General features: G+C 57.8%; 2 protein-coding genes across 8 annotated transcripts in view; both read right to left on the bottom strand.

Annotated features, from left to right (window-relative positions):
• Positions 1-3,142, bottom strand: part of STAB1 (stabilin 1) — a 30,311-nt gene extending 27,169 nt beyond the window's left edge. For all 4 annotated transcript variants that reach the window (XM_037055725.1, XM_037055727.1, XM_037055726.1 and 1 more), the window contains exon 1: positions 2,985-3,142. In XM_037055725.1, the coding sequence (XP_036911620.1) occupies positions 2,985-3,065 (81 nt within the window). In that variant the 5' untranslated portion in view covers positions 3,066-3,142. The remainder of the gene's footprint in view (positions 1-2,984) is intronic.
• NISCH (nischarin) overlaps positions 1-15,502 on the bottom strand; it is a 46,165-nt gene that overhangs the window by 6,612 nt on the left and 24,051 nt on the right. Inside the window, exons 14-22 of one of the 4 annotated variants that reach the window (XR_005067843.1) lie at positions 14,875-14,999; positions 13,640-13,689; positions 11,211-12,614; positions 8,836-9,232; positions 8,198-8,381; positions 7,540-7,668; positions 6,892-7,053; positions 5,620-6,518; positions 4,978-4,983 (exon numbers count right to left, since the gene is read on the bottom strand). Coding sequence is in view for 3 of the 4 variants with exons in the window: in XM_037055755.1 (XP_036911650.1) it covers positions 5,908-6,518; positions 6,892-7,053; positions 7,540-7,668; positions 8,198-8,381; positions 8,836-9,232; positions 11,211-12,614; positions 13,640-13,689; positions 14,875-14,999 (3,062 nt within the window). In the remaining variant the exon portion in view is untranslated. Of the gene's footprint in view, positions 1-4,977; positions 4,984-5,337; positions 6,519-6,891; positions 7,054-7,539; positions 7,669-8,197; positions 8,382-8,835; positions 9,233-11,210; positions 12,615-13,639; positions 13,690-14,874; positions 15,000-15,502 lie in introns of those variants that run through there. The other 3 variants (XM_037055757.1, XM_037055755.1, XM_037055756.1) reach the window with 3 other exon arrangements.

Here is a 15,502-nt window from a genome sequence, read left to right as displayed (position 1 = left end):
TACTTCTACAGCAACAAAGTCCCAATACCCTACAGCACTGTACCTTGGACAGACAGGAGCAAAACTCTTGGTTGTGGGTTGGGGGAAGGGCCATGGGAAGAAGGGGCATTTAATGGAGGAGAGGTTTTATGGGGTACTTGGGGCATGGCCTGGAGAGCTAAGATGTTGTTATCTAAAGAATGCTGACCACACTGGTATAAAGGGAGGGAGCCCAGGACACTTCTTTCCTAGAACCCAATACACGTGTGGCCTCTCAGCAGGAGAAGGGGAGAAACGGTCTCTCGGCTGCTGTGATTTAGCCTTTTCCGCTCATGCCTCTGCGGTCTGCAGAGGGAAGTTGCTGTGAGCAGCCTCAGGCCAAGCTGTGGGCTAGGATTGTGGTCTCGTTCTTCACCGGAGACTCCGTCTTTGCTGAGCCAGGGAGCAGCTAGGAAGTTGGGTAACTCCAGGGTCAGGCAGCTGCTGGGCAGAGGCTCTGTGGGCGATGGGCTGCCCTGAGGGCCACCTGGCCAGCTAGCTGGGCACAGCTGCCAGCATAGTCACCACTGGCCCAGGGACCAGCTCTTAGAGGAATGTTGGTCAGCCCTGGAGAGAGACTCAGAGGCTGTGAGAACACACTCTCCTTGCTCTTTTGATAGAGTGGTGGGTGAATTCCGGGCATAGGAGGAGGCCGGAGCCTTGTGTCCCATGGTGGACACGCATTCACGGGGCATCTCTTTTGTAAATGTGTGTGAAGTGGTGGTAGTTGGATGAGCCAGCAGGCCGTTCTGGGGCCACCCCACAGAACCCGGGCTCCCTCTGTGAGGCAGCCTGCTCCCAGTCTCACTGCTGGGCCCACTGGGCAGGGTGCAGGCTGGACCATGTCCAAGTGCTGAATCACTTTCCGTTTTCCTTGGGGGCACCTCGGGATCTGCCCAAGCCAGGCAGGTGCTGACCCCTTCCTGCCCAAATCCAGAGCTGATTTTGTACTGTCTGCTTCCCACAGAAATGCTGCTGGGGAAGTTGAGGAGACTGAAGGCGCTGAATCTGTTGTGAGAAGGTGAAAGGAACTCCCCCAAGCTGGGGTTCATGGCCCAGAGCCTGGACTCCCTCAGAGGAAGGGACCCTCCAACTTGATTGCCCGCCCTAGATCAATGCCCCTCTGCCTTCAGGCCCCCGCTGGAGACCACGGCTCTGTCGGCACAAGAGCACTCCTATCACAAAGGAGGTGCTTGGTTAGACCATTGAATGGACAGGTGCTAAGACTCTCCTCTTCCAGGAAGCCTTCCATGCCTCTAGTGCCCGAACTTACCTGTGTTTCAGTTAGTCCAGTGCCTGCCCACCACTGGCCATGTGACCCAGAGGTTATCCCTTCCCTTCAGAGCCTCAGTTTCCTAACATTTACTGTGGTCCTCACACAACATGGGGTGCTGCTAGGATCGAGTGACTGAGGGTGTGTGCGAGGAGGCCCGCAGTAGGGTGTCCCTGTCAACGAGAACCCCTGGGCCCCTCTCCCCGGGCCCAGGCTGGCTGAGCCCCAGCCCCAGAATGCAGGCTTAGAGCTGGGCAGAACCATGGGTCTCTGACAAGGGAAACGTCGCTCCCAAAGCCCCTCCCTGCCTCCCCCCCTTTCCAGAACACAAGGAGGGAGCAAGTCTTTGAAATTCCCATACACATGGGCAAACTGAAGTAGGGAGGGAGCAGGAACACGCCTGCAGCATCAGCTTGTAAGCCTCGGCTGACAGGAACCCCGTCACTGTCACCTTTTCAAACACAGATCTGCCTATCCCCAACCCTGACCTGACCCTGAGCGTGGCAAGGTCTCTTTCCTTCCTCTTGGTCTCCAAGAGGTCTCCAAGGGACCACAAGGAGTACAAGAGAAAAAGACCGAAGGTGGCAGGGTGCCCAGGGCCTGTCCTGGTTTTGCTCGGCTGTGGAGTCCCAGGCAAACCCTTTCTCTCTTGGACCTGTCTTCCTGTCAGTGATATGGGGCAGCAGCAGCTACCCCAAGAATCAGGTGAACTTGGCCGCACAGGCTAGGGCACCCTGACCTGGAGACAGGCTCAAGCCAGGTGACTCAATCTCCATACTTAGGGAGGAAGGCTTTTCCAGGCACTCCAGCTGGGACATTGTCCCTACTGTGGGACCTGCAGAGGGGCAGCCTGGAGGGGGAGCGCATGGACCCGAAGGCCCCACACCAGGACCCTTCTGCTGCTCGCTCCCAGCTGGATGGAGTCGCAGGTGGCGACTGGAGCACCAGCCCGGAGCTGGACTGACCTGTTCTCGCCATCCTGGGGCCTTGTCCTCCGGTGCACTGCCGGAGGCTGAGGACGCACAGGATGCACTGCCCAGGGGCTGAGGGCTGGAGGGGGGCTCATACTGATTGTGCCAGGGCTGTGGGCTCAATAAATGGCAGTTCTTAGGGTTAAGGGTGTTATCACTGGCGGCTGTCTACCCAGGGAAACTAGGGTCAGTAGACCTCATTCTGCCTCTGGGCACTCTTGGGGTTGGGCACAGGCACACACACCCCAGCATGTACATGCCTGTGCCACGGGAGTCCCAGTTTGTCAGCCCTTCGAGGGCTGGAGGTGATCATACCTCTAATCCCTGGTCCAGGACCACATAGAAGTCGGGCCTCAGTCTGGGCTGGGGAAGCAGTAGGATGGGCCTGGCTCAGTGCTGCCCACTCTCAGGCGGGGAGGCCTGGGGACGGCTGCCCACACCACACCGCACCGCACCGCACCACACAGCACCGCACAGCCTCCCAGCTGGGTACAGTTAGAGGAGGGCAGGCTGCCACCCCTGCCACCCCAAGCAGCCACACACAGACTTCGGCCTAGGGAGATGGACACGACAGCCGGGTCCTCCCGACTGCTCAGGGAGGGTTAGACATACCACGTGTTCCCAGAGCCGTGCCCGGTCTGTGTACACTCCCTCCCTGCTCCCACCACTGGCCAGCAGGGCCTGAACACTTGGATAACCCCCTGTGACTGGCTCACACTCACCTTCTGCCCCCCGATGGTGCTGGAGCCTGCTAGGCAGAAGGCCAGGAGGCAGAGCAGGAGGGGGCCTGGGGACCCCGCCATGACTAGCGGCAGCTGGCGGGCGCACTGTCCAGCACGGAGCTGGGGCAGCCCGTGTGGGGAATGAGCTCTGGGAGGCAGGCACAAGGCGGGCAAGTGCAATGGGGGCGGGCACTTGCTTTAAAAGCAGCCTGGAGGCCCCGCCAGCTCACCCCACAGGAACCCGCCAGGATTTCCTCCTGCCTATCAGCAGCCTGCAGGCGGAAGGGAAGGTGCTGGCTACTGACCCCTGCATGGATGGCCTATGTCCTGCTTGGGGCTTCCTGACCCCGGGACCCTTCTCCTGGCATCACAGTCTCCAAGTCTACCGTCAGCCACAAACCTGGGGTCTACCAGAGGCTGGGAAAAAATTCAAATGCAAATGCACACGACTCCCTGCCCCAAACCTCTGCAGAAGCTAACTGGGGGCTGGGGTGGGGGTGCTCAGCCCCTGAATCAGGTCTAATTCAAACTCCAACTGCTCAAGACCAGGCCTCTGACCCTGTGCTGGGCTCTGTGCTGAGTAGACAGCAGACTGCTCCTCCTCTCACACGCCCCAGTTACCCCTCTGACTAGTCGGGCCCCCAGCCTTGTCTCTACATCTCCCTTCTGCCCCAGGGGCCTTCTCAGTGCTCTCCCTCCTGACCCATCTGCTCCCCACTCAGGAGCCCTGTGCACAGCTGTCCGCACGAGGCCGGCTTCTCTCACCTTCGCTGTTCTCCCTCACTCGGCCCCAGCCACATCAAGCATCGTCCCCTCCAGACCTTCTCTCAGGGACTGACCTCAAGGTCCAGTCTCGGGTCAAAGGTCATTAGCCTTCATCTCATCATAGCACAGGCCACAAGCTGACTCAAGTTTATTTAATTTTCTGTCACCTGCTAGAATGTCAGCTATGGGAGAACACGGACAGTGTCTGTCTAGCGCACACAGTAGATGCTCAATAGATTTGTGGAACAAATGAATGAAAGGGTGAATGTGGCTACTTTTAGGACCTGTTACCGGTGGGCAAACGGGCTTGGAGTGGGTAGGTAACTTGTCTAAGGTTGCTCAGCTAAGCAGCATGAAGACGCAATCCCCAGACTCCTGCCTGCAGAGTGTTCCACCAACACTGCACAGCCCCCCGCAACAGGTCGAGTCCTCACTGGACCCAGGCTGGGTGGACTGTTGACATGCTGGGCTGTGGGGCCCTGGTGGCGAGGCCTCTGTGTGCCCTGCCTCGGTATGATGCACCTGCCTCTGGTTGTCACTGTCCTGTTTACAGAGGGCTAAGATGAGAGGCAGATGGCCATTTGTAAGTGCCTTTGATAATGGCCTGACTGGGGGAAGCCTTGTCACATGCCCCTCCTACTTATCCTCAGCAGGCTCCCATTCCCCTTACCAGTTGGTGGGGCCACTGGGCTGGTCTGTGATCTGGCTAGGGGGTTCAGTGGAGAGACCCTCTCTTTAGGGGTCCCCATACCCCCAGTCTTCTAGAGGACGATGGTCCTCTAGGCCAAGATCCCCACCCAGCTGGCACCCAGGGAAAACTGAGAGCAGAAGCAAACCTGGGAGCCAGCTTGGTCACTCCCCACTCACCTCCTCCCTAATCCTGCCCACACACCCTACACCTTGGGGACCTACACCTTGGGGACGGAGGATCCTGACTGGACCAGGATGAGAGACAGAGGCAGGAAGGGCTTAAGAGCCCTGCTCTCAGGTTAGGAATGGGTTAAGTAAGGGTGGGCACAGCATCTGGGTCCCAAGGAAGTCTTAGCTACATCTGCAGGGCTTCCTGAAGCAATCCCCAGATCCCAGGACATGAGCAAGCCCAGGTGGGCAGGGCCCTCCACGATCCACACCTGGGGCCACTCCCCACTGGCTGCCCTCTGCAGCCATCTTGAAGAGACCCCCAAGCCCCATGTGGCAAGGAATCCTAGACTCTAGGCCCGACCCTCACAACAGACTGCAGCCCTTGGTGGGCCGGACCCAGGAGCGACACCCGACAGGAAGGCAGAGGGCGGTGAGCCTGTGTGCCAGGTGTGCCCGGAGGCTTGTGCTTTAGCTGCAGCCCAGCAGTGGCCCTGTCCAAAGGGCCCGGCTCACACCTGCCCCCACCCCTCAGGTTGTAGCGCCACCCACTCAACCTCTGGCCCTGGGAGAGACACTTCCTTTGCCTTCCATCCCCTCTGCCTCTCGCCCGATCCTTTCCCCTAACACCTCACCTTCCTGTGTCTCTAGGGAACCCTCTCCACCTCAGGCCCTGTCCTGGGCCAATGTCCTGCTGGAACCCCAGAGGATGCTGAACAAAGACTCAGACTGTGCCAAACTCTACTTTATTGGAACAGATAAAATAGGCAACAGAATTCACACCAGTGCTGGCAGCTCTAGGTCCCCAGGCCTGGGGGGCTCCTGCCCCCCACGGAGCTCTCCCACTTGTCTGGACCAGAAGCCTCCACTTTGGAAGACTGCAAAGGGTGGGAACTTTCAACGTGCATTTTTGCTGCCAGCTTCATGGTTAGCAGCAAATGCCCACAACAGCAACATCAACAAGACTGGGATTGACATTTCGGGGAAAAACACGTGAAAGAGTAAACAGGACCCACGACAGAAGATACGACACTGCTGTGCCTGGCCACACCCCCCCACGGGTAGACCCAGATCCACAGGAGGCCAATGGCACATGGAGGGCCCTGAGGAGCCGGCCCTTTCACTCCTGGGACTAGATTCAACTGAACTCAGATGTTCACATTGTCTGGGAGGACAGTCAAATGAAGATACCACGAGGGAGGAGAAATGATTTTAAAGAGAACAAAGAAAGCCTGCTTTCCTGTGCCGAGTGGATGCCAGGCTGGCCACGGAGGGCAGCAAGAGCCGGCTGCAACCTGGACTAGCCAGTGAGCTCCACAGGCAGCTCCCGGCCGCACAGGGCTTCCCACTGGCGGGCCAAGAGCGAGATGAGCTTCTCACGGCTCTCGGCACTGGGGACAAACACCTGCCACTGGACCTCGTGGCCCTGGCTGGCTCTGGCCAGGCTACCTGGCACCTCCCCAAAGTGGTCCAGGGTGACGCTGCCCATGAGATCATGGCCTTGCACATCATCGAAAACGAGGGTGAGAGCCTGCGGGTAGGTCTGGTAGCCCATGAGCACGCGGTCCAGGTCCCGGACGCGGCGGCCATCGTCTAGCCGGTACCGGTCCTTCTGTGGTGGCTCTTTGGCAAACTCGGGCAGTGGGTAGTGGACGAAGTCCTCGTCCAGAAGGAAGATCTCGGTGCTGGTGAGCAGGAGTGTTTTGGGGTGCAGCGTGCCCCTGCAGCGCCCAGGTGGTGGTGTGCCCACCTGGAAGGCCTGCACATACAGCAGGATGCTGAGCGCTGGTGCCTTCTCTGGGTCAGCCATCTTCTGGGCCACAGTGAACGTCAGGTCCCCGATCTCCTCCTCGCTGGGGTAGGTGAACTTGACACGGCTTGAGTGGATCAGCTCATAGTTCTCCATCTTCCCTGCAGAGAGAGATGCCACTAGGGCTGCAGCCTGGAACTGGTCTGTGGGGGGCTGGGAGTGCCAGCGGCCCCATGCCGCCCAGAGGCAGTGGCATGAGGTGCCACCTGTCAGAGGTGGGCGAAAGCATTGCAAGCCCCACGCCCAGCTGCAGACCCACAGGCCAGCAGCCCAGAGCAGGGCAGACACTTGGGCTGTGTCTACCAGACGGTAGAGGGTTTGCTGGGACAGAGACTTTGCCATGGAAAACCCTAGCCGGTTAAGCATGAGGGAGGACAATGTGAGAAAGAGAAACAGAGATGCACTCTAAGCGAGCTGCAGGGGTTGACGAGAAGTCCGGATGGCCTGTCTACAGCCTGAGCTGGGCAAGGGTACCTGTGGTCTTGTTCCCAAACTCAGAGTAGAAGTCCTTGTCGATAGGCTCAGGTGAGGGCGTGCGTTCCAGGGAGGAGAGCACCGCCATGAGGTGCTGAAGGAAGCAGTGTGTCAGGTAACTGTCCCGAGTCAAGCAAGTCACCACTTGCACGGGGGAGGAACCTGTAGAAGGGGCTGGTCAGGGTTGTAGGCAGCTGCCCCCTCAAACCCTGCCCCTGAAGCTATCTCCAGTCTCTAGCAAGTCAACGTGGAGCTGAAAGCCACGGAGCCAGGGCCAGGAAGGCCCATGTGGGAAAGCATCACAGTGCCTGAGGATGCAGCCATTTCTTAGGCGGAAGGGCTGTGACATTTTTCTGGAAGGGGATACGGACACATTAGAGAAAGAGCTTAGCTTTCTCTCTTCAGGAAATGTGAGTCAGAAACATCCTGCCCTTGAGCGCAGGGCCTGAGCTGCCTGTGCCCCTCCCACTCTGAGCCCCAGTGGGTGAGTCCTGCACTCTCAGCAGTTCCTGAAGCTGCTTCCTCCCACAGTGAAATGGCTTGTGAGTACAGAGATAACCCTGCCTGCAATAGTGCACCCCACATGGAGGGTAGAAGCCCACTGGTGCTGGCCTCCACCTAAAATAGGACGAAGCAGTGGTCACTCACCCGTCAGCCGGAAATACTGGTCAAAAAGCCCAACGTTGACTGTCTGCAGGTCACTGAGTTTTAAAACAAAGCACTGGGAGATGTGGAAGGGACTGTTGTTGTAGTCAGTGTTTTTCTGATGCCAGAAATCTGTGATGGAGAGAAGGGCGGTGGTGGCTGTGCCAGGCTGAGAGCATGAAGAGCCTAGGTGCACAGCTGAGTCCAGCAGGAATGGGTCCCCTCAGCTGGCTGGCTGCTGTGGAGCCGCCACCACCCTCCATGCACACAAGGCCTCATGGGCAATGTGTTCTAGGGTCTGAGCAGCAGATTCTAGGGTGGCTCAGGAAGTCACCAGGGGCCTTCCCCTGAGGCCCCAAGGAGCAGAGGCTGCTCAATACCTCCTCATGGCTTAGTGCCCAGGTGCCTGCCGGGCCCTGGTTGGCCTTAGGCCCCTCATAACAGAGCGGGGGGGGGGGGGGGGGGGGGGGGTTTCCCCCCCCCCCCCCCACAANGGGGGGGGGGGGGGGGAGTGCGGTTTCACCCCTCCACCCCTACAAGAGATCCTCAGTTCAGTGCAGTCGAGTCACTGCTGCCTGAGGCCTCAGACTGGCTCTATGGCGGAGCCCCTCTCAGGCGTGGGTTCCCAGCTCCCTGGACAGCAGCAGGCCCCGGTGCCTACCCTGCAGTGGCTCAGAGAAGTAGCGGCGGAGGCCATCGTGCAGCACAAAATACACAGCCTTGGTGGAGAGCAGCACGCAAGCAGTCACCTCGAGCCCTGGGGTTTGGTAGAACACCACCGAGGACCACATGAGGTGCCTCAGCTCCTCGTTTTCCACCTGGACACAAATGGGCTGGGTTTGGGCCTGCAGGAAAGCAGGGCCAGGCAGAACATGCAGTTCTCTTCCAGACTGTGACTGATAACAGACCTTTGAGCAGGGCACCCTGTGAGCTCCACCGCCCTGGTGACATGCCCACAGCCTGGGAAGGGGGACTCAGGACCGTCACTGCATCTTGTCAGTGGACTGACTTGGAAGCAGAGAGGACTTGAGGGGTGAAAGATGGGTGTGCAGTGGGGTCTGCCAGGGGCCCAAGGAGAGGAGTGGCGTGACAGGACAACTGATGAGAAGAGCAGTCCAGGACCTCCCAACGGGGCCCTCAAAGCTGTGAACAGCTGAAGCTAGGGGGGAAAAGCTGGCACACAGAGGTGTCAGAGAATTGGAGGCTGACCCCAACGCAAGCTCTGCCACACCCCCAGGACCAACCGTGCTACCTCTCCACACCAGCACCACCCAGCAAGACCCACACCCAGGCCACTACCTCAGCAATGCTGCTGTGGAAGAACTCAATGATGGCGTTCCCGCGCAGGCTGGCAACGTGCCGGAGCGATGGGCAGGCAGGCAGGTGGGAGGGGATCTGATTCTCCTCTGAGGTGGCCTGGATCAGGTGCTCGCTTGGGTACTGCGCAGGGGCCTCAGCTTGTGCCAAGGCCTCCGCTGGGGCTGAGGTCTCCACTAAGGCTGGAGCCGGGGTCTCTGCTGGGGTCTCCTCTGGGGTCAGGGCCTCTGCTGGGGCTGGAGCTGGGGTCTCCTCTGGGCCTGAGGCCTCTGCCTGGGCCAGAGCTGGGACCTCCACTGGGGCCAGGACTGGCACCTCCTCTGGGGCTGGGGCTGGAGCTACAGCCTCTGCCCAGGTGTCCGGTGGACGCTGGTCACTGCTGCATCTCCCAAACGCCCCAAGAAACACTACATTATGATGTGGACCCAAATGGAGACTCGTGTCATACGTGCAACTGCTGAGTGTGAGGGGAATGCATGTACCACACTCCACACCTCTTGGGTCTCCTGAGGTTTCATCACCTAGTTCTCAAAGGGAAGGGAAAACAGCAGGAAAAAAGTACTCAGGCCCTTTCTCTTGGGAGGGAGATGGGCAGGTGGGAGCAAGACAGGCCATCTGGCACCCGAGGCTAGGAAGGTGGTAGCAGTGCCAGAAGAAATGCCACTTGAGTCCAGAGCATGACCCCAGGTGCCCAGGGCTCGGGCCTGGGCACACTCAGGTCTGAGAATCAAAAGCTCAAATTGCCCCTCTGCCTTTGGGTCCTCCTCAGGTGGCTCAGGCTCCCCCTCCACCCTCTACCCCAACCTGGCCACCAAGGCACATGGTCACGCTAACTTTTCACTGGGCTGTTCTAAGCCCTAGATTAAAAATGCTCAGAACCCTTAAGGCCTGTGGACACTGTCTTATCAATTGGACAGTCTAACTACCAAGTCAGATGCCTGGGGCTCTGACCTTGCACTGGGCCACAGGCCCCTAAGAAGCCTCTGGGCTGTCTTCCTGCTGTCACAGGGCAGATGTGTCTGTGAGAACAAAGCAAGGGCCTCTTTCTACAGAGTCCCCACTGAGGGCAGGTTCCAGCCAGGCTTTGGGGTGGCAGGGAAATGTCACCAAAGCCGTAGCACAGGGGCAGGGAAATGAAAAGACAGTCCTATGCAAGGCCACCTTGGGCACAAGCTGCTCTCCAGCACCTAGACACCTGGGGTTTCTAGAGGACATGGGATTTGAGCTGGGCACAAGAGGGACACCCAGTTCAGCCAAGAAGAGGTTGGAAGGCATCAGCAGGGGGGGTGCAGGTTGGAGTGAGGTGCCGGGCTGAGAACACCGCCTCCACTGTCCACTAGCATGGAAGAGACGGTGAGCTGGGCTGTGTTTTGGGACAGAAGGGAGACAAATGAAAGGCTTTTTTGCCCAGGTTGGGAAAGCCCCAGCACATGTGAAGCCAGGGAGTAGTGAAAGGAAAAAGGGGTGCCCTTAAGGGCACAGGTTCCTCAAGCCCCAGGTAGAGGTGAGCTGTGGGTGTGACTGCACCCCCACGCTCCCTCCGCCCCAGCCCCAGGCAGCCCACAGGAAAACCCAGGGAGGAAGCCCAGGGAAAGCCAGGCTCAGGAGGTAGAAGTTGGGTAGAGAAGACAGTGAAAATGAACAGGATGGGGCTACCAGCTGCCACTCCTTCCCTCCTGGTCCCTCCAGACCCCTCAGAAGAAATGGAGCTTTGCACAAGGTGACCACCCTCTCACACACTCAGATCTCACTGCTCTAAGCCAACAGGTTCCTTCGGAAGGGACTCCCCAAACTACATGCAGAAAGAGGGCCCATCAGCAAACCAGGTCTTCCTGAAAAGGGCTGTGTGGCTCTCAACAGGGTCAGGCTTGGAGCTGGGTGTCAGAGGCAGGGGACACCTAAAGCAGCCCCTGGGCCAGAGAGGGGTGGGTGGCTCAGCTCTTAGAGGCTGTGCCTAGGCCTGGTGGAGCTGAGGAAGCCGTACGCAGTCGGGGGCCCTCTCACCAGCCTGTCTTGCACTGGTGGCAGGAGCCCAGGAACCCAGATTCAGCCACACAGAGCTGTAAGTGGCAAGGGACTCGGCCAGACTCTCCTTGTGAAAGGACATCTTTCTTAGGCCTCTTTTGAAACCCTGGGAGAGAAGCAGCCCAGTGCCAAGCCCAAGAGAGACAAGGACACTCTAAGGGTGGCCAGGAACTGAGAGGCAGCTGAGAAGCCGGGCTCACCCTGGGCCTACTCCCACACTGCAGGTGCTCATGACGCGGTTTGGGGTGAGTGGTCTCAGACACAGTGATGTGGGCTCCCTGAGCACATAGCAGCCTCATGCCCCTGGCCCCAAAACCTGTGTTCAGTCTCACCTGACCCTGCCCTCAGTGGTTTGGCCACCCACAAGTGGGCTCTGGGACTGGCCCTCAGTTGCAGGGGTCTTGGCGATGACCACGGTCTTCAAGTCCTGTAGTGAGGCCCGCAGCTGGTTGTAGATGCGTAGGAAGTGGAACTTCTCGTGGGGCAGCACGAAGATGGCAGTAACAAAGCGGTAGCCCACAAGCAGCTCCAGCACGTGACCATCGGCAAAGGCACCCCGAGGCTGGGTGCAGCTGCGGGTGGGGTCCAGCAGCACCGTGGAGAGTGGTACTCGGCTGAGCTTGAAGCTGTTGCGGTTGCGACAGTTGTGCGTCCCGCGGGTGGGCATGGGGTTGAAGTCAGCCTTGATGACATTGAGGTGCTGGGGTGTGAGCAGCAGCCAGTAGGGAATGGCAGCTGATTTGACGGCCTCAGAGGGTGCACAGCAGGAGCGCCGCACAGCTGAGCACAGCGTGCAGCTGGCCCACTCGATGTTGCCTGAGTAGTCCCCGGCAGCTGTCTGCACCATGCGCTTGTCACTGTAGACCAGGTAGACGGGGAAGCAGCCCTGGCTGCGCTCCTGGCAGCCGCCCACCACCTTGTAGAAGGTGAGTAGCTGGCGGAGAAACTCCTGTAGGCTGGTGTGGCTGCCATAGAGCACAGGGCTGCACAGCATGGCCATGTGCTGTGGGGCGAAACATGAGCGCAAGTCAGCGTGGAACTCGTGCAGGTTGGCGGCATCCGAGATAATGAAGAGTGTGTTCTCGCTGTGCCGCACCTTGAGCACTAGGCACAGCTCTGGCATGAGAAAGCCAAACTCAGTGAGGTCACCATGTGGAAAGCAGAAGACGAAGCGCAAGGATGAGAGGATGTGCTGGCTGCTGCCCCTTGATTCCTGGTGTGGGATCTCAAAAACAGCGATGCCGAAGTCGGTGAGCACGAGGCAGGCCGCAAACTGGCGGATGCTGCCCTGCACGTGGATCAGGAAGCACCAGAGCACCTTGAGGATGCGGATGTGCTCCAGCAGGAAGTCCTCGTCTGCACCCAGGGCCCATTCCAGGGCCAGGCGCTCCTCCTCACCCGCCTCCTCCTCTTCTTCTCCCTCCTCTTCTTCCTCTCCCCGGCCTCCCTCGTTCTCTTCCTCCGTGTCCGGAGGCCCCATTTCAAAGTAGCGGTTCTCAGCAACATCCTCTTCTTCATCGTCATCATCCTCGCCCTGCTCGCCCTGGCCCTCCTCCCGCTGGTTGGCTGCTTCAATCCAGGCGGGCAGCTGCCTCTCAATGGCCTGCCGGATGAGTGTGCTGAGGCGCTGGATGAAGTCCTGGTTGGTGGCTGTGTAGCCAATGCAGGTGAAGGGCAGAAAGATGATTTGGCCGGACCCAGGCACCACCTGGACCTCTGGCTCTGTGTGTTCCGGGCTGTGTGAGGAGAAGTCAGATCAGTGACATGCTAGGCTGGACGCCCCGCCTCTCAAGTCTGGGCCTACTGTTGCACCCGGTCCCAAAGAATGAACTCATGGGTCTCCCAAGCCTGCTAAACAGCTGACCTTATTCCTAGGACAGTGCCTTATTAGGAAACCAAAGTGCCTGAAGGCTAAGACCACCAGTTTCTCCAGAGTCCACACGCCCAAGTCTCAGACAACAGGTGTCCAGCGCAGTCCTGCCCGAATCACACAGGTTCCCCAACAAAAGCGTCACAAAACACTAGCCATTCCATGCTGGCCCTGAGCCCCAGAGGCAGTGGGTGCCCCAGGGCATGCACTTGCCTGAGGACAACAGCTCCTGTTAGGGGCACTCATTCTTGGACCTTCACATTTAAATTTGGGCTCCTCGTCCTGGCTGGTGTAGCCGAATGGATTGAGTGCCAGTTTGTGAACCAAAGGGTCACCGGCTCGATTCCCAGTCAGGGCACGTGCCTGGGTTATAGGCTGGGCCCCCAGTATGTAGCACATGAGAGGCAACCACACACTGGTGTGTCCTTCTCTTCCTCTCCCCTTTCCCCTCTCTCTAAAAATAAAATAAATTCGAGCTCCTCTTGGCCACTGCTGCCCTCATGAAAGTGTGTGCACTGGGGCTGGGAAACCTCCTGCACAAAGGTCCAGAGAGTGAGCACTTTGGGCTCTGGGGGCAACCCATCCATATCATCTTTTTTTCTATTTTTAAACAGCCCTTTAAGAATGAAACAATCATTCTTAGCTCCCACGATGTGGACCAAACCAGCCTTGATCTGCCAACTCCTCATGTAAGATAACTTATGTCAGGCAAAGTTCAGGGATTAGAATTTAGATGTGGGCCAGAACTCATCTCATGTGCGCTTAATTTAAATAAAGAGATAGTTCTGCTGGACTTCTGTGAACAGATTTTTAACAAAATTCAACCAGTTACCACTAGCCCACACCCAAGTGTGTCAGAAGATCCAGATGGCCTTCTTAATCACTTCTTACCCTGTACCGCCAACTGCTCCAGGTATGTCCCTGAAATCATCGGAAGGTGCCTGGCAGAGAAGGAAATGTGGTCAGCCATTTCCTGGCATTTACTGGTGATGGGCCCTGACCCAGGCACCCTGTTCTCCTTCCCTCCTCCGCTCCTTGCAGAAAGTTCTTCACCATACCATGCTCTACTCTGGGGTAGATTCTGGGCCCTGAAGGCAGAGACGCGCAGTTATGCCACGAGTGAACAGTAGGGCTGATACTCCACTGGGTGTCTGCCCCTAGCCCACACTCCCAACTCCTGGGCCAAAGCCTCTTGTCACTCTGCAGCTCAGCTTGTGCCTCTAGGTCTGGCATCTGAGCGCTCCCTGTGCCACCCCACAGGGTCCACAGGAAGGCATGTCAACTGGGTAACTGGCTAGCAGAAGTCACAATAAACAGGGACCACGCAGCCCCTAGCAAGGCCTTCCCAGAGATCTCTGAGCAGCTGGGAAACCTAGGGCTCGGGAACCTCTTTCCTACTATGTGACCCCAGGGAGGGTGAAGGGAGAGAGTGCCAAGGAGTGCTGGGACAGGGCAAGGACTCTGCCTAACTACTCAGGGTCGCCAGTCATAACTCTGTTGCTGAACAGAGACAGGGCTGGAGAGAGGCCTAGGCAGCAAGCATGCTTCCCACACACATGGCAAATGAGCCACTTGCAACACACTTGCCTTCCTCCTTTCTTCCCAGGACATGTGAAGAAGCTCCTGAACCCTCAGCAATAGTCACAGAGAAGATACTGGAATTATACTGTGTCCCAAACTATCAGGGTAACATGAAGAGAGAGCAGAATGGCCCTGGGGTGCCAGGCAGCAGGGGAGAAACTCTTCCTGCTGGGTTTGAAATCCAAACAAGCCCCACACCCCTCATCCCAGGACCTTCTGAACTGCCTTCCCTAGGGGAGTCCCTAGGACTAAAGGTCATCTGGTTTTGGCCCCCAGGGCCCACTGAAAGAGAACTGCCCATTCCCATTAATGGCGGGGCGGTGGGGGGGGGGCGTAGGGATGAGGATGGGGAGGCAGAAGGGGAGAGAGAGAGAAGAGGAGGGAGGGAGCAGGAGGCTGAACATAGATCCTTAACCACAAAGCAGAGTACACCAAGCACTGGCAGCATCTGCTACAACTCTAGCCAGGCCACCTCCTACTTCCAGACAGCCTTAAAGAGACAGCACAGAGGTAAGCAACCCCTAGAAGAAGGGGGCAGGCATTACCTGTCCTGCAGGGATGGCCTCCAAGGAATCCGAGCATCCCCTGGCAATGGGCCGGTCCTCAGGAGTAAGACTGTCGGTGGACGAGAGGCTGCTGGCCAGGGCCTCCTCTTGCACAAACATAATTCCTGGAGAGACCAGGGGCAGGCGGGTGGGACAGCGGGGCAAGGAGAGCAGCCATTCAACAAACGGGGCTGGGCCCTCAGGATTCCGGCACGGTGGGGACTTGTCAGACCCCTGAACCCAGCCACACGGATTACAGAACCAGATGTTAAAACTGAAACGTTAAACTAATTTGAAGAAAGAACAAATGACTGCTTATCTAATCTGAGTAGAGAGAGACTTTCTGAAACTAAATTCCAAGGAAGAATTTGTAGTGTGATTATATAAAAACTAAACTTTTAGAAGTAAAAAGAGAAACCTAAGATAAATCAAAATCAAATGAAATGAGAAAAAAGTACCTGCAACATTTGACAAACATTTATATTTAATCTATGAAAGTCTGCTACAGATGACAAACACGGGGAGGGGTAAAGCTAGAAATCCCATTAGGAAACAGACAGCAAAGAGGCAGACACATTCCACAGAAGAATGGCCAACAGATATCAGACGAAACAATGTTCACCCTCCT

The sequence above is a fragment of the Sturnira hondurensis genome, unplaced genomic scaffold (assembly GCF_014824575.4).
Source record: "Sturnira hondurensis isolate 20B ecotype Veracruz unplaced genomic scaffold, ASM1482457v3 Scaffold0008723, whole genome shotgun sequence".
Taxonomy (NCBI): Eukaryota; Metazoa; Chordata; class Mammalia; order Chiroptera; family Phyllostomidae; genus Sturnira; species Sturnira hondurensis.
The sequence above is the reverse complement of the archived record's forward strand: the minus strand, read 5'-3'. Positions and strand labels throughout refer to the sequence as shown.